This window comes from Stegostoma tigrinum, chromosome 9 (assembly GCF_030684315.1).
Source record: "Stegostoma tigrinum isolate sSteTig4 chromosome 9, sSteTig4.hap1, whole genome shotgun sequence".
In the NCBI taxonomy this organism is placed as follows: Eukaryota; Metazoa; Chordata; class Chondrichthyes; order Orectolobiformes; family Stegostomatidae; genus Stegostoma; species Stegostoma tigrinum.
Genome location: NC_081362.1, coordinates 83,747,905 through 83,774,563, shown reverse-complemented (window position 1 = coordinate 83,774,563; position 26,659 = coordinate 83,747,905). Strand labels below are relative to the sequence as shown.

The 26,659-nt window shown below is 41.8% G+C and overlaps 1 protein-coding gene across 4 annotated transcripts in view; it reads right to left on the bottom strand.

The window, feature by feature from the left end:
* The window catches only part of sdccag8 (SHH signaling and ciliogenesis regulator sdccag8), a 328,334-nt gene that overhangs the window by 286,100 nt on the left and 15,575 nt on the right, over positions 1-26,659 (bottom strand). For all 4 annotated transcript variants that reach the window (XR_007248183.2, XR_007248182.2, XM_048536980.2 and 1 more), the window contains exons 4-7: positions 15,965-16,075; positions 11,156-11,281; positions 8,628-8,792; positions 8,482-8,546 (exon numbers count right to left, since the gene is read on the bottom strand). Coding sequence is in view for 2 of the 4 variants with exons in the window: in XM_048536980.2 (XP_048392937.2) it covers positions 8,482-8,546; positions 8,628-8,792; positions 11,156-11,281; positions 15,965-16,075 (467 nt within the window). In the remaining 2 variants the exon portion in view is untranslated. The remainder of the gene's footprint in view (positions 1-8,481; positions 8,547-8,627; positions 8,793-11,155; positions 11,282-15,964; positions 16,076-26,659) is intronic.

Here is a 26,659-nt window from a genome sequence, read left to right as displayed (position 1 = left end):
ATGCTGATAAAGTTACGCAGAGCTATTTTTGAAGTCACCAAGGCCATCAAAGAATGGTGGCTCTTGGTCTATTATTTCAAGGGAAGGCAAATGATAGTGTCAATGGACTAGTAATTCAAAAACCTAGAATGCTCCTGTAGGGACATGGATTCAAATCTCATCATGGCAAATGGTGAAAGCTGACTTCAATAAAAGTCTGGAATTAAAGGCCAGCATAATGACAAACATGTAACCACTATTATTTGGCACATAAAAACCCACCTGGTTGACTAATGCCCTTGAGGGAAGGAACTCTGCTATCCTCAAGTGTTCAGGCCTACATGTGATTCTAAACCCACAGCAATCTGGTTGATTCTTAAATGAACTGAGTGGCTTTCTACATCATTTCAGAGGGCATCCCAGTCAACCACAATGCTGTAGACCTGCAGTCACACATAGGTGAGACCAATTAGGAATAGCCAAGGATGACAATGCATTCCAATTGGAAACAATAAGATGCCATTCAGTCGTTCAAGCCTGCTCCGCCATCGATAAGATTATGGCTGAACCTCTGTGTTCCACATAGCACATTCTCTTCTTTCTCTGACAGCCTTTTATTCCCTTACCTAACAAGAATCTATTTACCACTGCCTTAAAAATATGAAAAAAAAATTCCCCAACCTCTCAGGCAGTATTCCAAAGTTACACAACTCTCAAAAATAATTTCCCTGCATTTTCTTTCCTAAGACAGTAACCTTTAACTTTAACAACTGGGCCTCCTAGTTCTGGTCTAACCGACAAGAGGTGACACCCTTTCCATGTCCAGATCATCAAGATCATTCAGGTCCAACGCGTTTCAATCAGATCAACCCTTTGCTCTTCTAAACGCTCATGAAAGCAAGCCCACCCTGCAAAATCTATTGCCTGTCTAGACTGCCTACTTACTCCAGATAGCAACCTAATTAAGCTCTGCTGTATGCCTTCCAAAGCATATAAACTCTTCTTTAAATAAGGTGACCAAAACTGTTTCAGTGATAATGGGAACTGCAGATGCTGGAGAATCCAAGATAATAAAATGTGAGGCTGGATGAACACAGCAGGCTCAGCAGCATCTCAGGAGCACAAAAAGCTGACGTTTCGGGCCTAGACCCTTCATCAGAGATGGGGACGGGGTGAGGGAACTGGAATAAATAGGGAGAGAGGAGGAGGCGGACCGAAGATGGAGAGAAAAGAAGATAGGTGGAGAGGAGAGTATAGGTGGGGAGGAAGGGAGGGGATAGGTCAGTGCAGGGAAGACAGACAGGTCAAGGAGGTGGGATGAGGTTAGTAGGTAGGAGATGGAGGTGCGGCTTGGGGTGGGAGGAAGGGATGGGTGAGAGGAAGAAAAGGTTAGGAGGCAGAAACAGGCTAGGCTGCTTTTGGGATGCAGTGGGGGGAGACGATGAGCTGGGCTGGTTAGGTGATGCAGTGGGGGGAGGGGTCGAACTGGGCTGGTTTTGGGATGCGGTGGGGGAAGGGGAGATTTTGAAGCTGGTGAAGTCCACATGATACCATTGGGCTGCAGGGTTCCCAAGCGGAATATGAGTTGCTGTTCCTGCAACCTTCGGGTGGCATCATTGTGGCACTGCAGGAGGCCCATGATGGGCATGCCATCTAAAGAATGGGAGGGGGAGTGGAAATGGTTCGCGACTGGGAGGTGCAGTTGTTTATTGCGAACCGAGCGGAGGTGTTCTGCAAAGCGGTCCCCAAGCCTCCGCTTGGTTTCCCCAATGTAGAGGAGGCCACACCGGGTACAATGGATACAGTATACCACATTGGCAGGTGTGCAGGTGAACCTCTGCTTAATATGGAAAGTCATCTTGGGGCCTGGAATAGGGGTGAGGGAGGAGGTGTGGGGGCAAGTGTAGCATTTCCTGCGGTTGCAGGGGAAGGTGTCGGGTGTGGTGGGGTTGGAGGGCAGTGTGGAGAGAACAAGGGAGTCACGGAGAGAGTGGTCTCTCCAGAAAGCAGACAAGGGTGAGGATGGAAAAATATCTTGGGTGGTGGGGTCAGATTGTAGATGGCGGAAGTGTCCGTGGATGATGCGTTGTATCCGGAGGTTGGTGGGGTGGTGTGTGAGAACGAGGGGGATCCTCTTTGGGCGGTTGTGGCGGGGCGGGGTGTGAGGGATGTGGTGCGGGAAATGCGGGAGACGCGGTCAAGGGCATTCTCGACCACTGTGGGGGGAAAGTTGCGGTCCTTGAAGAACTTGGACATCTGGGACGTGCGAGAGTGGAATGCCTCATCGTGGGAGCAGATGCGGCAGAGGCGGAGGAATTGGGAATAGGGGATGGAATTTTTGCAGGAGGGTGGGTGGGAGGAGGTGTATTCTAGGTAGCTGTGGGAGTCGGTGGGCTTGAAATGGACTTCAGTTACAAGCTGGTTGCCTGAGATGGAGACTGAGGGGTCCAGGAAGGTGAGGGATGTGCTGGAAATGGCCCAGGTGAACTGAAGGTTGGGGTGGAAGGTGTTGGTGAAGTGGATGAACTGTTCGAGCTCCTCTGGGGAGCAAGAGGCGGCGCCGATACAGTCATCAATGTAATGGAGAAAGAGGTGGGGTTTGGGGCCCGTGTAGGTGCGGAACAGGGACTGTTCCACGTAACCTACAAAGAGGCAGGCATAGCTGGGGCCCATGCGGGTACCCATGGCCACCCCCTTTGTCTGTAAGAAGTGTAGGAATTGAAAGAGAAGTTGTTGAGGGTGAGGACAAGTTCAGCTAGGTGGATGAGGGTGTCGGTGGAGGGGGACTGGTCGGGCCTGCGGGACAGGAAGAGGCGGAGGGCCTTGAGGCCATCTGCATGTGGAATACAGGTGTATAGGGACTGGACGTCCATGGTGAAAATGAGGTCTTGGGGGCCAGGGAATTGGAAGTTCTGGAGGACGTGGAGGGCGTGGGTGGTGTCACTGACGTAGGTAGGGAGTTCCTGGACCAAAGGGGAGAAAATGGAGTCCAGACAGGTGGAGATGAGTTCGATGGGGCAGGAACAGGCCGAGACAATGGGTCGACCAGGGCAGGCAGGTTTGTGGATTTTGGGAAGGAGATAGAAACGGGCCGTGCAGGGTTGGGGAACAATGAGGTTGGAGGCTGTGGGTGGGAGGTCCCCTGAGGTAATGAGGTCATGAATGGTGTTGGAGATGATGGTTTGGTGCTTGGGGGTGGGGTCATGATCAAGGGGGCGGTAGGAGGTGGTGTCGGAGAGTTGGCGTTTGGCCTTGGCGATGTAGAGGTCAATGCGCCATACTACCACTGCGCCACCCTTGTCTGCGGGTTTGATGGTGAGGTTGGGGTCGGAGCGGAGGGCTGCCCGTTCTGCAGGGGAGAGGTTGGAGTGGGTGAGGGGGTGGAGAGGTTGAGGCCGTTAATGTCTCGACGGCAGTTGGAGATGAAGAGGTCGAGGGAGGGTAGGAGGCCTGGGGGTGGTGTCCAGGAGGAGAACTTATGTTGGAAGCGGGCAAAGGTGTCAGTGGAGGGAGGGTTAGGTTCCCGGTTGAAGAAGTAAGCGTGGAGGCGAAGGCGGCGGAAAAACTGCTCTATGTCCAGCCGTGACTGGTATTCATTGATGTGTGGTTGTAGGGGGACAAAGGTGAGCTCCTTGCTTAGGACTGACCGTACATCCTCAGTCAGTGGGAGGTCTGGGGGGATGGTGAAGATGCGGCAGGGCTCAGTATGGCTGTCTTCTCTGGGGTTGCTGGCTGTGGAGGTTGTGAGCGGAGCGATGAGGTCATCGGCCGTGGGCGGGGTTCCGTCGGCGGTGGGAGGAGCAGGGTGGGCGGCAGCAGCAGCGGTGAGGGTGGTCTGTGTGGTGTTGTAACTGGAAGTGGAGGCGGTGACTGCAGCAGCGGTCCCGGAAGTGGCTTCCTCTACATTGGGGAAACCAAGCGGAGGCTTGGGGACCGCTTTGCAGAACACCTCCGCTCGGTTCGCAATAAACAACTGCACCTCCCAGTCGCAAACCATTTCCACTCCCCCTCCCATTCTTTAGATGACATGCCCATCATGGGCCTCCTGCAGTGCCACAATGATGCCACCCGAAGGTTGCAGGAACAGCAACTCATATTCCGCTTTGGAACCCTGCAGCCCAATGGTATCAATGTGGACTTCACCAGCTTCAAAATCTCCCCTTCCCCCACCGCATCCCAAAATCAGCCCAGTTCGTCCCCTCCCCCCACTGCACCACACAACCAGCCCAGCTCTTCCCCTCCACCCACTGCATCCCAAAACCAGTCCAGCCTGTCTCTGCCTCCCTCATCTGTTCTTCCTCTCACCCAGCCCTTCCTCCCACCCCAAGCTGCACCCCCATCTCCTACCTACTAACCTCATCCCACCTCCTTGACCTGTCTGTCTTCCCTGGACTGACCTATCCCCTCCCTTCCTCCCCACCTATACTCTCCTCTCCACCTATCTTCTTTTCTCTCCATCTTCGGTCCGCCTCCCCCCTCTCCCTATTTATTCCAGAACCCTCACCCCATACCCCTCTCTGATGAAGGGTCTAGGCCCGAAACGTCAGCTTTTGTGCTCCTGAGATGCTGCTGGGCCTGCTGTGTTCATCCAGCCTCATATTTTATTACCATGACCAAAACTGTTTGTTCAAGATATGATCTCAACAATGCCCTATAACTGAAGCATAACAGCATTACTTTTATGTCCAATAGTCTCTTAGTAAGTGCTTATAACCCGTTAGCATTCCTGATTACGTGCCAGATCTGTGTATTAACCATTGTGACCCGCAAACTAGAAAACCCAGGTTTCTTGGAATTCTACAGTTTTCACCTTTGGGGTGGTGTGGTGGTTCACTGGTTAGTACTGATGCATCACAGCACCAGGGATCCAGATTTGATTCTAGCCTTGGGTCACTGACTGTGTACATAAAGTCAGATAGGTTTCTTTTCATAGAGTCAGAGTCCTACCGCATGGAGACCGGCCCTTTGGCCAAACTGGTCCGTGCTGGCCAAAATATCCATCCACGCCAACCCCATTTCTCTGCATTTGGCCCATATCCTTCTAAACCTTTCGTGTCCATGCATTTGTCCAAACACCTTTTAAAAGTTATTAATGTACAACCACAGCGTCAACCACTTCTGGTGGCAGCTCATTCCACATGTGGTACACATATGGGTAAAAATGTTGTGCCTCAGGTTCCCATTTATTCTTGCCTCTCTTACTTTAAATTTTTGCATCTACTCCTTGATTCCCCAACTCTGGGAAAAAGGCTGAGTGCAGTCACCGTATCAATGCCTCTCATGACCCTACACACTTCCATAAAAGATCCCTCATGAGTCTCCTACTCTCTAAAGAGAAATGTCTTAGGTCCAACCTCTCCCTATAACTCCCTTGAGTCCTGACAACATCCTTGCAAATTTCATCTGCACTCTTTCCAGTTTACTAATATCTTTTCTGTGGCAAGGTGACCAAAGCTGAAAACAATGCTCACCAGCATCCTGTAATACTGCAACATAACTTCCCAACTTCTGTACTCAATATCCTGACTGAAGGAGGCCAATGTGCCAAAAGCCTTCTTCAATGCCCTGATTTCATTTTCAGAGGCCCGTGACCTGAACTCCAAGGTCCCTCTGCTACACTACACTCCTTAAGACCCTACCATTCACCATGAAACTCCTACCTTGATTTGACTTTCCAAAATGCAACATCTCTCACTTGTCTATATTAAACTCCATTTGCCACTTCTCGGCCCACTTCCCCAGCTGATCAAGATCCTGCTGCAATTTCTAATATCTTTCTTCACTGTCCACAATTCCGCCTATTTTAGTGTTATCTGCAAACTTACTAATCATGCCCTGTACATTTACATCCAAATCATTGATATATTAACAAACAGCAATGGGCCAATTTGCCAGCTCTCCCTGGATTCCATGTGATTTAACCTCCCAGAGCAGCCTACCATGTGGAACATTGTCAAAGGCCTTACTGAAATCCACACAGACTATGTCTACTGCCCTGTTCTCATCAACCCTCCTGGTCAATTCATCAAAGAACTCTAACAAATTTGTGAGGCATGATCTCCCAAGCAAGGAGCTATGCTGACTATTCCAAATCAAACTCTCTCCTTCCAAATGCATGTACATCTTATCCCTCAGAATCTTCTCAAGTAACTCACCTATCGCAGATGTTAGGCTTACTAGTCTATCGTTCCCAGATTTTTCTTTGCAGCCCTTCTTGAATAAAGGCAATACAGTCGCTAACAGCCAGTCTTCTAGGACCTCACTTGTGACTAATGATGACTCAAATATATCAACCAGGGCCCCTGCAACTTCTCCAGCCTGTTGCAGGGTTCTTGAATATATCTGCTCATGGCCAGGAGATTTATCTACCTTCATACATTCTAATACTTCCAACACCTCCTCTACTTTGTTATAGACTGTCCCCAAGGTATTGCCACTAACTTTCCCAAGTCTTCATGTCTTTCTCCACAATAAACACAGAGGAGAAATACTCATTGAGGACCTTGCCCATCTTCTGCGATTCCACACCTACATGTCTGCTTTGGTCCTTGAGAAGCCCTATTCCCTCTCTAGTTATTCTTTTTCCTTTAAAGAATCTCTTTGGATTCACCCTAATCTTCTCAGCCAGAGCTATCTTGTGCCCCCTTTTCACTCTCTTGATTTCCTTCTTCAATAAACTCCTATAAACCCTATATACATCTAGGGATTCCTCTAATCCCATTTGCCTATACCTGAGCCATGCCTCCTTCTTCTAGTCAAAGCCTTAACATCGCTTGTCATCCTACTCCTGCCAACCTTGCCCTTCACCCTCACAAAAACATATAGATCTTGGACTCTAAGTGTCAACGTTTAAAGGCTTCCTACTTGCTAGAGGTCCCTTTGCCTATAAACAAACTACTCCAATCAATGCCTGCAAGCTCCTGTCTCATTCCATGAAAATTCACCTTGCTCCAGTTTAGAGCTTGAACCTGTGGACCAGATTTGTCCATCTTCATAACTATTTTAAAATTAATAGAGCTATGGTCACTGGTCTCAAGGTGCTCTTCCGCTGTCACATTGGTCACCTGTCCTGCTCTATTTCCCAAGAGTAGGTCAAGTTTACCCCTTCCAGAGTAGGACCCTTCACAAGTAGAACCCTCTATATACGGTTATGGAAACTTTTCTGAACACAAATTCAGGAAATTAACAAATTCCACCCCATCTGAGTCCTTAACACTTTATGGCATATGTGTATGTTAGGAAAATTAAAATCCCCCATTTGACAAGCTTATTGCACCTGCAAGTCTCCCCAGTCTCCCTGCATGTTTGTTCCTCTAATTCCCATTGATATTTGGGAGGCTATAATACAACCTCAATAACATCAGCATTCCCTTCTTATTTCTTAGCTCCACCCACCAAAACCTCACTGGATGATCCCTCAATTATTTTGTCTTTGCCTACTGCTGTGATAGTCCCCGTAATCAAAAATGCAACTCCCCATCCACTTTTTCCTCCACCTCTGTCCACCTAAAGCACCTGTACCCTGGCACATAAAGCTGCCAGTCCTGTCCCACCATTAGCCATGTTTTTGCAATGGCCATAAGATCCCAGTCTCATATACCTTTCCACATCCTGAGCGCATTGGCCTTACCTGTCAGTGTTCTTGTTTGGAAACAGATGCAATGTAATCCATTGCATCCATAGAAATCTATTTAATTCATAATGCTATACCACAATGGCTCACAATAAAATCAGTCAAACTGAAGAAAATCAAAAATGTTACTGAAACATGAAAAATAAAGTGAAATCCTAATACTTTTGTTACAACAACTCAGCTTAGAAATTTGCTGCATAAATATGGTTACCATATTCAGATAAAAATCAAACAATACTGTGGTAGATAAAGTTGAATGTGAGAAAGTACAAGGTTAATCAGATTGGGTCTAAGAAAGAGTGATCATATTATTTTCTGAAAAGATGAGAAGCTGGACACTTTAGAAAAGATTTACAGGAATCATTAAAAACCAGTGGACAGATATAGAAAAAAGTGCAATAAAATCTTATCTATTATTTCAAATGAGGCAGAATACAAAAGGAATGGAAACTACACTGCAGTTGTGTAGAACTATAGTGCTACATCCTGTTCCTAGCAATGTACTTCAGGAAGATGGACTGATCTTGAAATTAGTGCAGCACAGATTCACGAGAACAATACAAGCTGACAAAGTTAAATTATGAGTACAGGTTTCATAGAATCAAATAAAGAAGATTAAGGCAACCTAATTGGGGTTTTTGAGATGATTTAAGGATTTGTAGAGACGATGGAGGGAACATTTTCTTCGCAAAGTAATCCAGAAAAAGGGATATAACCTTAAAACGGCCATAATCATCTGAACAACTTTTTTTTAAGCAAATGTGTCTTTTGCTTGTTGAATTCTAAAACAAAGCTGGAATGGCTCCACAGTGTAGAAATTAAATACTGAGTACATTATTACAAATAAGTTGTATCCAGGATATTATTACCTGAGTAATGAAACCCGAGTCTCCAGTGTTTCAGTCTTTCCTTGGTAAAGAACGTTAAGATTTTCCTGAAAATGAGACATGAAATTATAAGAACAGGTTTCCTCAAGATAAATACATTTGCATATACCTACACACAATAAACTCACCACTTCTAGCTGTAACTTTTTGATTTCTTCTGTAACAGTTTTGCTCTCTGGTTGTGTCGAAATAAAAGATGGCTGATTTTGGTCTTTTGCTAATGAGATTGGCTCCAGCACTTCCGGTCTTTTGACGGCCTTTTGGTCCACTAAACAAGTTGCTTGTGAATTTGGCTGGGAAAGATTGGGACAAAGTGGGAAATACAAAACTTTTAAAGAAAATTTACATTGATATATGCATCAAGTTTAAAAGACTCGAAACTATGGCCTTGGAAAGAGTACTGAGAAAATTTTACCACGATGGTACTAGAGATGAGAGATTTCAGTTACATGGAGAGAATAAACAAGACAGGAATTCTCAGCAGTGATGGTTAAGGGAAGTTTTAGTAGAAGTGTTCATCATTATGTTCATCAGAATAAATAAGGAGTACACATCTCCAGCAGTAGGAATGTTAGTAACCAGAGGCTTAAGATAATTGGCAAAACAAAACAGAAAAAAATACTTCATTTAAATTATGATTTGGAATGCACTGCCAGAGACACTGGCAGAAGTCAGATTTGTTAGCAACTTTCAAATTTGGAATTGTATAGTTACTTGAGAAATAAAACAGGATTATGGAGAAAGATCAAGAAATTAAGGCTAACTGAATGGCTCTTTCAAAATGCCAGCACAGACACAAAGGACATTTTGCCTCCTTCTATGGTATTTAATTCTATTGATTCTGAAAGGTGCCATAGCATTTTGGAAGCACAAAGTGTAGTAAGAACACGGCAGGCAAATGTATGTTAAAGGACTCAGACATAACGAATCAATTCTTGAGAATTCCAAATGCATTTCTGTATATTCAAACCAATTAGATCTTTTTAGAATATGAACACAGTAAAATTTAGGCCCAAAAATAGTGAATATTATGGGACTTGCACGAATATGAAGGTGAATACAAAGGAAGTAAAAGAATCTAAAACTTAGTTTTAAGTACATATCTCTCAAAAGCTTCAGAACCCATCATTAATTCTGGAGCTTATTTTCTACATAAACCAAGCAACTCATAGCAATTTTGACAGAAAATTGTTCTCTGAAGAACAATCTAATCAGTCCCAAGTTCTGGTCTATTTTATTATACTATAAGTTCATTTCCCTGGCTCTTGCAACATTCAGCACTTGTATAGTCTTGAAAAATAAGCCACATGCTTCTGCTTAGACTTGATATTCTTGTATAGATGCAATGATGTTGCAGTACGCCCTACTTAAGTGTTCATATATTTCAACTTGAGCCTAAGTTCACTAGCAAACACAATTTTTGTTGAAAATGTTCTATTATGAACCAAGTTATTGTTGTATTCAGATTAGGATACAGAAAATACATATTGTTGGGATAATAAGATAGACTTGATGTCTAGTGTAATTCTGCATGCAAAAATTACCCTTTGCAACCTAGAAGTAGCATGGATAAATTGACTCCCAGTACCTGCTCATATTGATGGCTGAGACAAGCTATCTTCTAGTAAGGAGGTTTCAACAGTCTTTTAAGTTTGATCTTATTTATGATTCCTGAAGCCCTAATTTATCATGCAAAATTATCACTTTACGTCCAGTCCATAACAACCCAAATGACAAAAGCAATAACTAACTGACAAGTATGTGTGACATACAGCAGCCCACTTCAGGTGACATGTTGGAGTTCAGACATTCTCCATAAGATAAACTTCTACACAATCCAATCAATTAAGCCACTGTGGAACTCAGAAATTACTTCCTTAGAGTAGTATGCTAGTATTTTGGAAACTATGATTCACTATCTAATGTGGTCTGAAGGAATGTCTGATACATAACAGAATGAAGGAATAGATGATAGGTGTATTAGTTAAAAGTTAATTGGTTTTGAATTAATTGTGTAAACATAGGGAGCTGTTCATCAGTGGGGTTTGAGTTTTAAGTGGTTAACTAAAATGAAGTTCCCATATAAACAAATCTGGGTTCCATCTCCACCTATTGTTTACTCCTTCCTAACCCTCCACCATACCCTCACCCCTTCTACCACAAACATACCAACTTCTTCCTAACTACGATCAGTTTTGAATGAGGGTCACTGGACCTGAAATGTTAGTTGTGCTTTCTCTCCACAGATGCGGCTTGACCTGCTGAGTTTTTCCAGCAATTTATGATTTTGTTTCGGATTTCCAGCATCTGCAGTTTTTTTTGTTCGTCAAGAAGTGTGGATTTGAAAATAAATACAGTTACCTTTTGGAGATTAACACCGGCCATGATTAATGTTTTCATGCTGCCATTTTCTATACACAGTGCATAGAACATAGAACAGTACAGCACAGAACAGGCCCTTCAGCCCACAATGTTGTGCCGACTAAGCAACAACATTTTCATTCTACTAACTTTGTACTGAAACTCTCATTTGCAGTATGAGTTTTCATGAATGACTAAGGAATTAAATAGTTTTAGTGCCTAATTTTTCTTTCACACACTAAACTTTAAAACATGTCATTCAACTTGTATATCTTATCACGAAATTAAGACTTACTGATAAAGGACAGACAGATGGTGCATTCATAGTAGCCTGAACAGCTCTTGCCCTTAGTTGCTCATGAAGTTTTTCATTTTCAACTACAACAATCTGCACCCGTTCTTTCACATTCAAGAGTTCCTCCTGAATTGATAAATTACCAAAAATGTGGTAAGAAAATTTGTCAATGTACTGCAAGGTATCAAGAAGAACAATATAATTTTAAGTAATAATTACCTTCATCTATAAAGCAATTACTCATTATTACATTATAAAATAGATTATTTTGAACATTATTCAGTTGAAACTGTGGAGCTTGGAATCAAACTTGTGAAAATATGCCATCATAAGTCAATATAGCATAATAGTCAACTATCATAATTCAGCCAGGTGCTTTAATTAATAACACATCTTGTAAGTGCGTGCCTTCTGTCCCGGCATCTCGTATAACGCTATTATCCTGTAGCACTCTCACATACCTGGTGTGTTTGATTGTTTGGGAACCTTGAAATGATAGCTGTTGTGGGAACATCATTCAAAAATGTCCTAACACAGTGCACCTCACTACTTACTTTGCATATAGACACATCAGACACTTAAACGAATATGTAAAATGATTTATCACATATGCCATTACCACATGATGTGACGAGTTATACAATTATTACACACTTCCTGTTCTAAAGCTCACACTTTATTATATCTTAATTTAACATGCATAATATTTACATCTGCTTTTGACTGCACTTTAAGAAATCAGTTTATCTAGCTTAAAAATGAGAATGCTATTTGTTTTCTGTACTTCATACACAACTAGATATTTTCTTGCAGAAAATAATTTATTTTGACACAATAAATATGAAAAAAATGTTCAAGTTAACTAAACTGAAACCATGAACAATTCACCATGTGGATTTTCAATCTGTTATTTTCATTAACAAGTAACACACCAAACGGATAGTGCAAACTGTTATGCCAAAAATGATCAAAACATATAATAGCAAATCCAACAGTTCTCAGTTTGATAGCAATTACGACAATTCAAGAATATCTCAAAATAGAATATTCATCAATATTAAAAGTAAAGTTTTATCTAATGCACAAGCAAGTGAGATATTCTCTCCCACTGGGAAAAGATATCTTTTGAGAAGGATTATGAAGTTCCTAACACTTCTGAAATTTCAGTGGTACAGTCTTACTACTGTTCAAATCCCTCTTAATTTGCAAATGTGGCTGTTAATCTACGAAAGTTTCCTCCCTACAGCATTTGATACTATATTATGTAATATTATTCCTTAATTATTTAGGGAAGATTTCAATCACAAGCTTTAATATAGCCAATTTATTAGTGATTTTTGTAACATGGAGATTTCTTTAATTTCTCCCTTATTCTTTCAATCACAAAAGAATCTTTAATGTGTTTCAGTAAAGATGTTTCATTTCTCTGTCTTTATGACAGTTGTTTGATACTGATATGTAATGGTATTCGTGTGATAAGGATCTTTGCCAGTTCTTATCACTTGAATGCATCAGATTTGATAGTTCCAATATCTTTTTGGTAGTTACCACCATACTTTCGTGCTCAAGTGTGATTGTGTCAGGTTCCTTAACAGGCCTTTACATGACTAAACCTTTGTCTATACCGTTTTGTTGTTTGTGCTGAGCACTATTAATAGCATACGTTCATTGTTTCCATGTCTCCTTCGAAGTAATTCTGACTTTTCTGCTGGTTACAATGGAATACTTAATGATTAACTCATTATTCTATGTGAATCTTCTATCTTTAAATGTTTTTAATATCTATATGTGTTCCACCGTATCAATTATTTTTATTTCTCCATTCAACCTACATTTCTAAACAGATATTGTTGCAGATCCACAAACAGGACAGTTAGACCTGTCCCTCCATACTTCTGGTTTAAGTTTCTTGACAACAAAATTGCTGCAAGGACAAGTTGAGGGAAACAGAGGGTGGAAATTGCTCTGAGGGAAATGATTCTGCCCCTTCATGTGAAAGTTAATGTAAAACCTGCCTCCACTTGATTACCTTTCCATGAATATCTATTCCCTCTGCTACTAACATTCAGTAGCAGTAGTATGGATCACCCACAAGATGCACTGCAGAAATTTACCAAGGTTCCCCAGACAGCATCTTCCAAACCCACAACCACTATCATCTAGAAGGACTAAGGCTGCAGATACATGGGAAAATGACCAGCTACAAATTCCTGTCCAAGCAACTTACCAAAATCCTGGAATTCCTTCCCTAACAACATTATGGGTCCAACCACAATGCATGGACTTCAATGGTCTAAAAAGGCAGCTCATGACCACCTTCTCAAGGGCAACTAGGGATGGGCAATAAAAGCTGACCAGCAGCACCAGGCATAGGGTGCCATAGACATGTTGCACTGAGAGGAATATACCACTATGCAGCAGAATTCATCAAGAGGATGAAGTTCCAATGAATCGATGTCCATATGATCGGTGATCACTGTTACCACTTATTGTAAGTGCATGCCTGCTGTCCCGGCATCTCGTATAACGCTATTATCCTGTAGCACTCTCACATACCTGGTGTGTTTGATTGTTTGGGAACCTTGAAATGATAGCTGTTGTGGGACAAGTGCTATCCACTGCAACCATGTTTCATGATAGCATTGCAAACTCCCAACTAATATACAGCGAATGTTTAACGCTACCCTTGCTTTAAGCAGGGCAGTGGTAGAGCGACGGGGCTACTGAAGTTGTGGGTCCTGGGCTTGGACTCAATCTGGGGCAGCCTCCAGTAGAGAGACTGCACATCATCATAGCATGCTCTGTCACATCTGGAGTAGGCAAAAACAATGTGCTGGATGCCAAGGAACCACAGAAAGAGAAGAAATCTTTTGACGAGGAGCACAAGGACACTGGAGCGGAGGAAGCACTCCTATTGTGTGGCACTGCTAAGCTTCATCCAATGCTGCAAGCCAGGCGGCGCCTGATTGACATCAAGTTCCAGTCATCATTTGTCATTATATCAGCATTCAGTTAGCGATGTGGGAGCAAACCAAAGCCCCAATTTGTTTTGTGTGTGTTTTGGTGGAGAGATTCCAGGCATACAGGAAGGATTTGATAGGGAGGGCCTTTCTCACAACCAGACAGGCTGAGTCTTGGTCCTTGTTTGCAAGTCTAGCAAAAAAACACTCTGCCAAATGACTTTGATAAATCTGCTCAGGGAAGCATCCAACAAGATCTATCATCACCTTTTCCTGCAGGGTCTAAACTTGTTATGTGCTGACCTGTGCCTGATGGGCTTGTGCTTGAGGTACTTATCTGCACGTGGTTTCTGTAGCAGAATACCTCGTGCTTTGTGTACTCTCAAATCCATTTGGACATTTTGCAATTCAAGGATACAATAAAAGTGATTCTCAACATTAAGCATTCATTTCTGAAACAGGATCATGATTCAGACCAAGAAATACATAGCCAATTATTTAAGTTACTTTTGCTTTCGGTGCTGTGATCAGAATTTGCATCAGTAAACAATCACTTGCTTGGGTGGGGGAGGGGGTCCAGGGACGTAGATGGTTGGAGCAGGCAGATAAAGACATAAGGGTTGATTTCTGAGGAATGGTCACTCGACCCAAAACATTAATTCTGATTTCTCTCCACTGATGTTGTCCAACCTGTTGAATTTTTTCCAGCAACTTCTGTTTTCATTTCTGAATTATAGCATTTATGGTTTTTTGATCTTTATTACGAAAAACAGGTCACAATTTATAGGGCCAGGATGGATGTCCTCAGTGTGTAAACAGCCCCACTTCCAAGTACAGCCTTCCTTCTTAATACTTCTAGCAAAACTGACTGTCCCTTCCACTGCCTGCCCAACTCAGGTGGGAATTGAAGCCAGGCCCTTTGGTCCAGGGGTAGGGACACTGGGGCTGGCTACAAGGGGGCCTCTGGGCCTGCTTTCTTCTTTATCCCCAAATCGCCGTGGTTATATTTCATTTTTTTGTGAGACAAAGAAATGTAGACACCATTGTGAATAGGCTTTATCATTTTTTTCCTCCACCAGCATGAAAACACCCATGTGGCCAACTGAATACTTACAAGCAAAGCCTGAAAAGGGCAATGCTAACTTCAAAAAGTGAGGCGGATAGGGAGAGAGGGAAGGAGGGAGCAGACTAAGTCAAAATGGAGTTGGAGGTTAAAATAAAGCATTCTAACCCCTACAGTGCCCACCTCTTTCTAAAGGGATCAAGAGTACTGGTGGACACGGTGCGCTCCCTTCCCAATGACACCCAGGTTCAAATGTAAGTGAAGAAGACCCTTCTACTGCCTGCTACCTGGACCCTTTTAGAGACACCCTAGCCATGCCCACCACCATGCCCATGATGAGACCTTTCAACCGGTCCAGGTGCCCTCCACCACCAGGTCCACAAACATCAGGGCTTGAAGTCTAACCAAAAACATAAAAACTGAGTGTAATCATCCATAACCAATATGTACAACTTCCACTGTATTATAGTGTAGGCATTATCGGGTTTAGCTGGCTCATTTACAAGTACAATTGACCCTTGGTTATTTGATTATGGCAGACTACTGATTATGATGCCCACCCACCTACTATCATTGCAATGAGCTTAGCTGTTTTGACAATGTGGTAGACAGGGAACCTTATGCATTATGTGTGCTCTCCACTCCAGAAAAAAAACACATCTGTAGGTTGCATACATAATATCCAGCGCTATTATTTACCCTCTATTTTTGCAAAATACCTTGGAAGAGAGTTTGGAGTTTAACATTTTACAACTCATCTGAAAAGTAAGCACACAAACAACTAACCTTGAAAAGCTTGACTTCTGCCTCCAAATGTTGGATATATTCTGACTGGTCATTGATAATAGGTACAAGATCATCAATGGATGGGGGACAATCCGAATCATTTACGGTTCTCTGTAAGTGAAAAGAAAAAGCCAAATCTTAATAAATATATATTTATGATCTAGGTATGACATGATTTGTATAAATTTATTCCCTCAATGTCAACAGGACCTGTTGCAGCCAAAGAATTCACCAACTGGATAGTGCACGGAGTACAGGAGTTGTGAGTCATATTGCTGCTGTACAGGACATTGGTTAGGCCATTTTTGGAAAGCTGTGTGCAGTTCTGGTCATCTGTTATAGGAAGGATGTTGTGAAACTTGAAAGGGTTCAGAAAAGATTTACAATGATATTGCCAGGGTTGGAGGGCTTGTGCTATAAGGAGAGGTTGAATAGGCTGGGGCTATTTTCCCTGGAGCGAAGGCTGAAGGGTAACGTAATTGAGGTTTATAAAATCATAACAGGCATAGATAGGATAAATAAACAAGGTCTTTTCCCTGGGTGGTGGAACATAGAGAACATAGGTTTAAGCTAAAAGGGCAAAGAATTAAAAGGGACCTCAGGGGCAACCCTTTTATCACAGAATGGTGGTGTGTGTATGGAATGTGCTGCCAGAGGAAGTGGTGGAGGCTGGTACAATATTTAAAAGGCGTCTGGATGAGTATATAAATAGGAAGGTAAATGGGCCAACTGCTGGCAAATGGGACTAGATTTATCTAGGATATCTGGTCAGCATGGACAAATTGGACCGAAGGATCTGTTTCTGTGCTGTACGTCACCATGACACCGTGACTCTAATTAGAATCGATGGCCTAATGGTATTATTGCTGGCCTATGAATCCAGGGAACCAGGTAAAATTCTGGGGACCTGGGTTCAAACCTGACCATAGCAGATGGTGGAATTTGAATTCAATGAAAAACAAATCTGGAATTAAGAGTCTAATGATGAGTATGAACCTATCAAGAATCGTGAGGAAAAACCCATCTGGTTCACAAATGCCATTTTGGGAATGTAACTGCTATCATTACCTGATCCGTCCTATACTTGTTTCCAGACTTACAGCAATATGGCTGACTCTTAACTGCCCTCTGGGCAATTAGGGAATGGGCTATCCTGGCTTGCCTAGTCCATGACACCCACAGTCCATGAATGAATGAAAAATAATTCAGCCCATCAAGTCCATTCCATCATTCATTGTGATCAAAGGCTGACCTGATAAGCCTCAACTCCACTTTCCTGCCTTTTGCCCCCTCAAGCCTAGATTCAGCTACTGATTAAACACTCTGTCTGTCTGTCTGTCTCTGCCTTGAATATACTTCATGATCCAGCCTCAGCAGCCCTCTCAGGTAAACAATTCCAGATTCACCACCTTCAGAGAAGAAAATTCCCCTCTCGTCGGTTTTAGATGTGTGACCCTTATTCTGAAATTATGCCCTCTGCTTCTAGATTCATCCACGAGAAGAAACAACCTTTCTGCATCTATCCTGTTAAATCCCCTAAGAATCGTGTATATTTCAAGAAGGTTGCCTCCTATCGTTCTAAATTCCAATGAGGGAGCAAATTATTGCAATGCTGTAATCTGTACTGTAAACAAAAACTCCTGGAAATCACAGCTCCGAGGAAGAGTCATCTAGACTCAAAACATCAACTTGCTCTCTCTTTCTCCATAGACGCTGCCTGATCCACTGTAATCTGGATTTATGGCTTAAAGTATAAATTCCAATGAGTATAGGCACAACCAACTTAGCCTCTCCTTATAAGATAGTGCTTCCATACCGAATACCACCCTAGTGGACTTCCACTGCACTGCCTCCAGTGCAATTAGATCTTCCCTTTGATAATGGGCCCAAAATTGTTCACAGTATACCAGCTGTGGTCTGACTAGTATCTAGGGATAATGGGAACTGCAGATGCTGGAAAATCCAAGACAACAAAATGTGAGGCTGGATGAACACAGCAGGCCAAGCAGCATCTGCTATCTGCTCCTGAGATGCTGCTTGGCCTGCTGTGTTCATCCAGCCTCACATTTTGTTGACTAGTATTCAGTATAGTTTTAAGCAAAATCTCCCTTCTTTAATTCGATTTGAAATAAATGCCAACATCCTGTTTCTTTTTCCTATTACTCACTGAACTTGTATGCTAGCTCATTATGATTTATGCATGAAGATTTCCACACCTCTCTGTTCTGTAGCTTTCTGCAATTTTTCTGTATTTAAATAATATTCAACTCCCTTATTTTACCAAAGTGCAAAGCCACATATTTCCACACATCTGCCATGTTTTTGCCCACTCACTTCACCCATTTATATGAAGGTCCTTCAAATCTCAACTGTATCCCTCACCTGAGACATGAAACTCTCAAGTTAAACCGCCAACAATCATCCATCTCTACCATATTCCTCTGCTGACTCTGTATTCCTCATCAGTTTCTTTCCCAACTATTGCTGTGTCATCCACAAACTTGGCTACAGTATATTCACTTTCCTCGTCCCAGTCATTAATATATATTGTAAATAATTGTGGCTCCAGCATTAATCCATGTGGCATTCCACTTGTTACAAGTTGTCACCCTGAACTTTGCCCCAATTCAAATGTCAGTTACATAGTTGATCCTCTATCCATGCTAAAATACTACCTCCAACAACATGGGTATTATCTTATTAAGTGGCTTAACATATGGCACCTTATCAAATGTCTTTGGAAAATCCTAAGTTTTCTAGCCAATGCTTCCCCTTTTCTATCCCTTTATTTAAGAATTTCAGTAATTTTGTCAGGTACCATTTCTCCTTCATGAAGCCACGTTGACTCTGTTTAACCAGATTATGTATTTCTGACAGGTTCTTTGATTACATTCTTTATAACAGACTAGCATTTCTCCATAACAGACCTTAAGCTGAGATGGCCTATAGTTACCTCTCTTTTTCTCTCCCTCCCTTTTTAGATAACAGAGTAACACTGGTAGTTTTCCAATGCTTAGAAAATTTTCCAGAACCTAAGATTTACTCGGAAGATTACTTTCAGTGTATCCACTAACTCTGTAGCTACTTTTCAGTTTCAGGGAACTTATTGCTCTTTAGCCCCACATTTCCCTTCCTGTCCCACTCTGTAGTATCATTAGCCAAAAAATTGCCATATGCTTTCTAAGCCAACATTTCTCCTCTCCCAAACAGACTTCAATCAAGTAGATATAAATAATATGAGTTTAACACTGCTGCTTGTATTTACAATTAGTACCATTACTGCGCAATAAACTGAGGATAATTGTAGATACATGCTTTAAAGCAGTGTAATGAATTCAACTAACAAAGCATATAAATGTCATAATACTTTATTTGAAAAGCACAGATTTTCACTGTAGACCCAGTAAATGGTATGTTTAATCAGCATCTACTTTCACATATTTGGTAATGACAGATATCTGGAGGTGAGGGTTCTTAATTTCATAAGAATTAGTTCTATCGAGTAACAACTACATTTTCAGGAAACAAAACCCATATACAAACTTTAACCTACAAAAGCAACTATGGTAACCAAAATAACCTGGAAATATGGCACTACAAAACAACAGGCAGGCTCCCCATTCTTTAGTGATGGATTATGATGAAAGGCAGGGCAGCATGATATTCCAGATATAGAAAATTCCCCTTATCAAACCTGAAATTAAGAGATGGTGGCATTGCATTATGATAAAGGACATCATCATGGCAGTAATGAGGGAGGATATCTTAGAAGCCTCCTCAGAAGACACAATCTGGGTGCAGCTGAGAAATTTAAAAAAAGCAATATCTCTACTGGGATTATACTACAGGCCTCTCAACAGTCCAAAGGGAGATACAGAAGCAGACATGTAGGAATATTATAGAAAAGGTGTGAGAGAAATAGGATTATCATGGTCGTGGATTTCAACTTTGCTAACATTAACCAAGATTGCCTTAACATGAAACAATTAGATGGGCTGAAATTTTTAAAGTGCATCCGGGGAGCTTTTTGCACCAATAAATTGATGGCCCTACTAGAGATGGGACAGTGCAAGAAATAATCCTAGGGAATGAAGCCAGTCAAGTGGCTGAAGTGTCAGTGGGTAAACATTTTTGGGATCGTGACCATGACCCCAAGTTTCAAAGTCATTCTGGCAAAGGATGAGGATAGTGTTAAAGTAAACAGGGAGTAGGCCAATTTCAATATCATTAGGCAGGATGTGGCAAACATAGACTGGGAGCAGCCACTTGCAGGCAAGTCTATATTTAGAAAGCAGGAGTCTTTTACAGCAAAGAACAAAGAACAAAGAGAATTACAGCACAGGAACAGGCCCTTCAGCCCTCCAAGCCTACGCCCATCGAGATCCTCTGTCTAAACCTGTCATCTATTTTCTAAGGGTCTGTATCCCTTTGCTCCCTGCCCATCCATGTACCTGTCCAGATACATCTTAAAAGACACTATCAAGTTTGCGTCTACCACCTCTGCTGGCAATGCATTCCAGGCACCCACCACCCTCTGCGTAAAGAACTTTCCACGCATATCATCCATAAACTTCCTTCCTCTCACTTCGAACTCATGACCCCTAGTAATTGAGTCCCCATCTCTGGGAAAAAGCTTCTTGTTATCCACCTTCTCTATACTCCTCATGATTTTGTAGACCTCAATCAGGTCCCCCCTCAATCTCCGTCTTTCTAATCAAAATAATCCTAATCTACTCAACCTTCCTTCATAGCTAGTGCCCTCCATACCAGGCAACATCCTGGTGAACCTCCTCTGCACCCTCTCCAAAGCATCCACATCCTTTTGGTAATGTGGCGACCAGAACTGTACGCAGTACTCTAAATGTGGCCGAACCAAAGTCTTATACAACTGTAACATGGCCTGCCAACTCTTGTACTCAGTACCCCGTTCGATGAAGGAAAGCATGCCGTATGCCTTCTTGACCACTCTATTGACCTGTGTTGCCACCTTCAGGGAACAATGGACCTGAACACACAGATCTCTCTGTACATCAATTTTTCCCAAGACTTTTCCATTCATTGTATCGTTTGATCTTGAATTAGATCTTCCAAAATGCATCACCTCGCATTTGCCCGGATTGAAATTCATCTGCCATTTATCCGCCTAACTCTCCAATCTATCTATATTCTGCGGTAATCTCTGACAGTCCCCTTCACTATCTGCTACTACACCAATCTTCATGTCATCTGCAAACTTGCTAACCAGACCACCTATACCTTCCTCCAAATCATTTACGTATATCACAAACAACAGTGGTCCCAGCACAGATCCCTGTGGAACACCACTGGTCACAGGTCTCCAATTTGAGAAACCCCTTTCCGCTAATACTCTCTGTCACCTGTCGCCTAGCCAGTTTTTTTATCCATCTAGCTAGCACACCCTGGACCCCATGCGACTTCACTTTCTCCATCAGCCTGCCATGGGCTGCATATTATCAAGCGCAGTATATTGCAAGTTCAGGCCAGTGTGCTCCTTGAGAATTTGATCAAGGAAAAGAAAGCATATGTTAGGTACAGAGCATTGAAAAAAAGGAGGCCCTTCAGGAGGACAAAGAGTGTAGGGCGTACTTAAAAAAAGGTCAAAAAGGGGTCATGAAATATCCTTGGCCAATAGAATTAAGGAAAACTCCAAGACCTTCTATAAGTACTAAGAGTAAGAGGATTACTGGGAAAGAGTGGGGCCTATCAGACACCAGAGTGGCAACGGGTGAGGCCGAAAATGAATATTTCTCATCTATGATGACAAAAGGGAAAGACTGGAGATTTCATTTGGGATGGTGATGTTCTAGAACATGTTAAGATTAGTAAGGAAGAGTATCAGATGTTTAATTAGGCACACAGATGCATAAATTCCAAGGGGTTGATGAAATGTATTCGGGCTTGTATGGGAGGCAAGGAAGAAAATTGCTGCCACCCTGGCAGAGATATTTAATACTTCAATAGCCACAGGTGAAGTGCCAAATGACTGGAGGATTGCTAATGTGGTTTCATTGTTCAAGAAGGGCAACAGGGATAGGCCAGGTAATTACAATTAGTCTGACATCAATGGGAGGGAAATTATTGGAAAATATTCTGAAGAATAGAATTAATCAACACTTGGGACAGCAGGGACAGTCAGCATAGTCAGATGTGTTCGAGGGAGAACCTGCTTGCCTAATTTGAGTTTTTTGAAAAGGACTAAATATACCAAAGAGTGGCGGGAATCTGAAACTTACTGCCTATAATAAGGTGGTAGAACCTGAAACTCTCAGAACATTTTAAAAGTATTTGCATGTACATTTGCAGCTCCTAGGCAAACAAGATTATGGGCCAACTGTTGGAAATGGGATTAGAATAACTGATTGGCAGCATAGTTGCATTGCTGCCTCACAGCACCAGGGACCTGGGTTCAATTCCAGCCTTGGGTGACTGTCTCTGTGGAGTATGCACATTCTGTGTCGCTTTCCTTTGGGTGCTCCAGTTTCCTTCTACAGTCCAAAGATACGGTTAGGTGGATTGGCTGTGCTAAATTGCCCATAGTGTCGAGGGTTGGATATGCAGGGAAAGGGTTTGGGTGGAATCCTCTTTGGAGGGTTGGTGTGTACTCAGATGGTCAGCTCCCACACTGTAGGGATTCTATGAATTAACAGGTATGTGGTTCTTTTTAACAGGCCAAAAGGCTTTTTACTATGCTATAGACCACCACTGCAGAGGCATACATGAGCTTTAGTAAGGTCTTTAAAGTCCCACGTGGAAGGCTGGTCCAAAAAAATAAGAGCCCACAGAATCCAAGTCAAGTTGTCAAAATGGATCCAAAAACTGGCTTATAAATAGAAGGCAAAGGATGAAGATGCAGTGTTTAATGATTCAAAGCCGGAGATAAAAAGCATACAACAGGAATTAGCGCTGTGGTCCTTGCTGTTTCATACATATATATTGTGCAGTCAGCATTCACATCCAAGTCTTTAATCAGTAAGTTTGCAGGTTTTATGAAAATTGGGGATATTGTTGACAGTGAGAAGATTGTGGTCATGCTCCGATCTGATTTTGATCAGCTGGTAAATTGTGCAGAGAAATGGCAGATGAAACTTAATCCTGAAATAGATGTGGTGATGTATTTTGGGACGTCTAACAAAGAAAGCATTATACACAATGAATGGAAGACCCCTAGGCAGTACTGAGGACAAAGGGACCTGAGTATACAAGTCCACACATATCAGCACAGGTAGTCAGGGTGATGGAAGTAGCAAATAGGATACTTGCCTTCAGTAGCCAGGGCATAGAATACAGGAGCAAAGAACTTTATAGAGCATTCATTAGGCGACAGATGGAATTCTGTGTGAAATTCAAGTGGCCACAGTTTCGGAAAGAAGTGATTGTGCAGCAGAGGTTCAGGCAGAGATTCACCAGCATGGAAGTCTCAGTTATAAGAAGAGATTAGATAGGCTGGGTTTGTTATTCCCACAGCAGAGGGTTCTGAGGGCATATCTCATTGAGGTATACAAAATTATTAGAGGCACAGGTAAGGTAGATGGTAAGAATCTTTTCCCTTAGCAGCCATGTCTAAGACCAGAATGCTTAGGTTTAAGGTGAGTAGTTTAAAGGAGATTGGAGGAAAAATGTTTTCACTCGGGGTGGGCGGGGGGGAGTAAAATATGGAACCCGCTGCCCGAGAGTGTTCCAGGCAAGTACTCTCAATTTTTAAGAAGCATCTGGATAAGCACTGAAAATACCAGGTTATAGTAGTAGGCTATGGGCCAAGTGCAGATAAATGTGATTAATGTAGTTTGGTGTTTGTCGGCAAGCATAGACATGGTGCAAAGGACCTATTTCTATTCTGTATGGCTCTATGACACTATAACTGAGACAAACTCAATTGTTATTACTTGGCACATTATTTTTAAAAATCATCCACGGGACGTGGGCGTCACTGGCTGGTCAAGCTTTTATTTCTTATCCCTTGTTGTCATTGAGGTAAGCTGCCTTCTTGAACCACTGCAAGTCATTTGGTGTAGGTAGACTCACAATGCCACTAGGAGGATTTTGACCAAGTGACGCTGTAGGATCTGTGGTATATTTCCAAGTCAGAATGACGAGCACCTTGGAGGGGACCTTGCATGTGATGGTTTCCATCAATCTGTAGTTATGATCTTTCTAGATGGTAGTGTGTTTGGAAGGTGTTGTGGGTAAATCATCACAAGTTACCTTTAATACAACTACTTAAGAAATCTCACAGATGATCAAATACTGAAATAATTATTTAAACTTTATTGCATACAGCAACAAAAATAAGACCCCTCAAGTAGGCAAGTTAAGCCTTATCACTCAACTTGGCTATTACCTGATTAATGATAGAATTTAGTCAAGGTTCCACCAAGTGTCCTGGGTTTGGCCTTGCGCAGTGTTGTTCTTAGAAGTTTGGTTACTGACTTGTTTTCATGTTAGATTCATATATAAATTTCCTCTTTCATATTTCTAGTATGATATTATTGATGATTCAATAGATTTTTTTCATCAACATTGATCACACTTCTGGATAGCTCAGGTCTGCAACTTGCCTTCTTATCAGAAGTAGCTCTCTGTTTCTTGTCACATTTGATGTTAGCTGTTTGTTTGAAACAGTTTTTCCTGCAACTAACCCTTTACTTCAGGACATTCCTTCTGCAGGCAGTATTAATTGCTCATTTGTCAGGAAGCAGCAGTTTAGCAAGCAGCGTTATCTCTTCTCTCCCACGAAACAGCTTGTTTAACGCTGTTTCTCCCCAGGAGAAGCTAATTTGCATGTTGTTTTTAATTTCTTTATAAAAGTTTCTCCTTGTCTCTTTTATCTCAAGAAAGAAATTATTCCAGAAAGAGTTATTGCTGATTATTTCAATGTTGTTAAAGTTGCCAAGTTTACATTGTCACAAAAGGTGCTGTCTTTGGAGCTTTGGGAAATTGCAGCAGTGCATCTGTAAATAGTACATACAGCTGATGCTGACCATTAGTGGTGAAGGCACATTCCCACATTCCCAACCAATCAAGTGGGTAGCTCTGTCCAAGTGATATCCAGCTTCTTGAGCATTATTGGAATGCACCCACTCAGGCAAGTGGAATGTATTCCATCACATTCCTACCCTGTGCCTTGTGAAGGGTTTTTGGGGAATCAGGAGGGGAGTTATTAGCTGCTGTATTATTGTCCTCTGACCTGCAGTTGCTTATTATTCCAGGATGTTTATTCAGAGTCATAGAGCCATATTTTGCTATGTTGCACACTTTCCACAAGGAAGCAATAAATTTTAACAAAAACTAATTTACACTTTGTAGTCAGTTGTATCCTCAGTGGTGGCTTTACAAATATCACTGGGATTAAATGATTACTTTGGCATTAATAGGGAGGGCATTATTTAGAAACTAATACTAGGAATCAACCAATATACTGCCAACCTGAAGGGTCAGAAGTAAAAAGATGGCCGAAGAAGAAAAAGCTAAAGTTAGAATTGTGAATTCATAGCTTGTAATCACAAGTCTTGTTAGATATCAATGATCTCTTAGATATCACAAGGTGCTGGTAATAATGTTATGATTTATTAACAAATGAATTTGTTTTACACTTTATATAGATGCTTTTTTCCCCTATTACTCATAACATATAATAATGCCAATGGTAAATTAATACAATTGCTAAGCACATGGGAGACCCCCTCAGCAATACTGAACCCAACCACAGGACAGAAAAATACTAACATAATTATCTAAATTTGAATTTAAGTATAAATATTTTGCTCCTCAGTTGTATGCTGTAACATGTGACAAACTAACTTTGTTAACACATTAACTTCTAATGTATTTAAAATGCATAAACCTTTTCAATTGCTGATTTTATTGATGGTTAAAGTAGGTATAAATGAAAACTCACTAATCTGAGACTTGGTTTCCAATAGGTCTTGGGACACATAGGTGCCCAAAAGATATTACAATTCAATAGAATTTCAAATCTATGTAAAAGTAATGATGATGTGTTAAATATTCTCAAGTGGATGCATTAATATTTATAGATATGGATTTACACAAATAATTCAGTGGGTTTGATGTTTAAGAAAGATGGTTACTGTTGTGGTTAATTATCAAAACACAAGAACTAGGAGCAAGAGTAGGTAATTCAGCCCCTCTGCTGTTTACTATGATTGTGGCTGATCTTGGCCTTGACTCATGGCTAAAATACTGTCACACAAAAACCAATAAACCCACTATTTCCGAATGGGCACCAACCAAAATGGAAAATAAAATGGTTATTAGTACGAGAAACTCCTCATAGGTTGGACTTGTCAGCAGTACAACAATCATCTGATGAAATAAAACTGAATTAACAATACACACATTCCTGTAACTTGTATTATTAAAGATAAAAAGGTATAAGATAAAATATTGGTAGTTATACTATGGTAGGGAGTGTCAGTTGATAGCACTCACCTATTCTGAAGGACATGGTTTCAAAGACAGATTTGAAATAGCCTTCCAAGTTTATTTAAAAGTGTGGCACATTATCAGGTGAAGTGTTAAATTAAGCTCCTGTTGGCCAACTCAGCTGGCTTTGAAAGATTCTATAGCATTAAAGAAAACAAACCACATCTAGGCAATATTTTTTACTCATCATCATCAAAATCAGATTATCTGGTCAATCATTTAGTCCTTGTT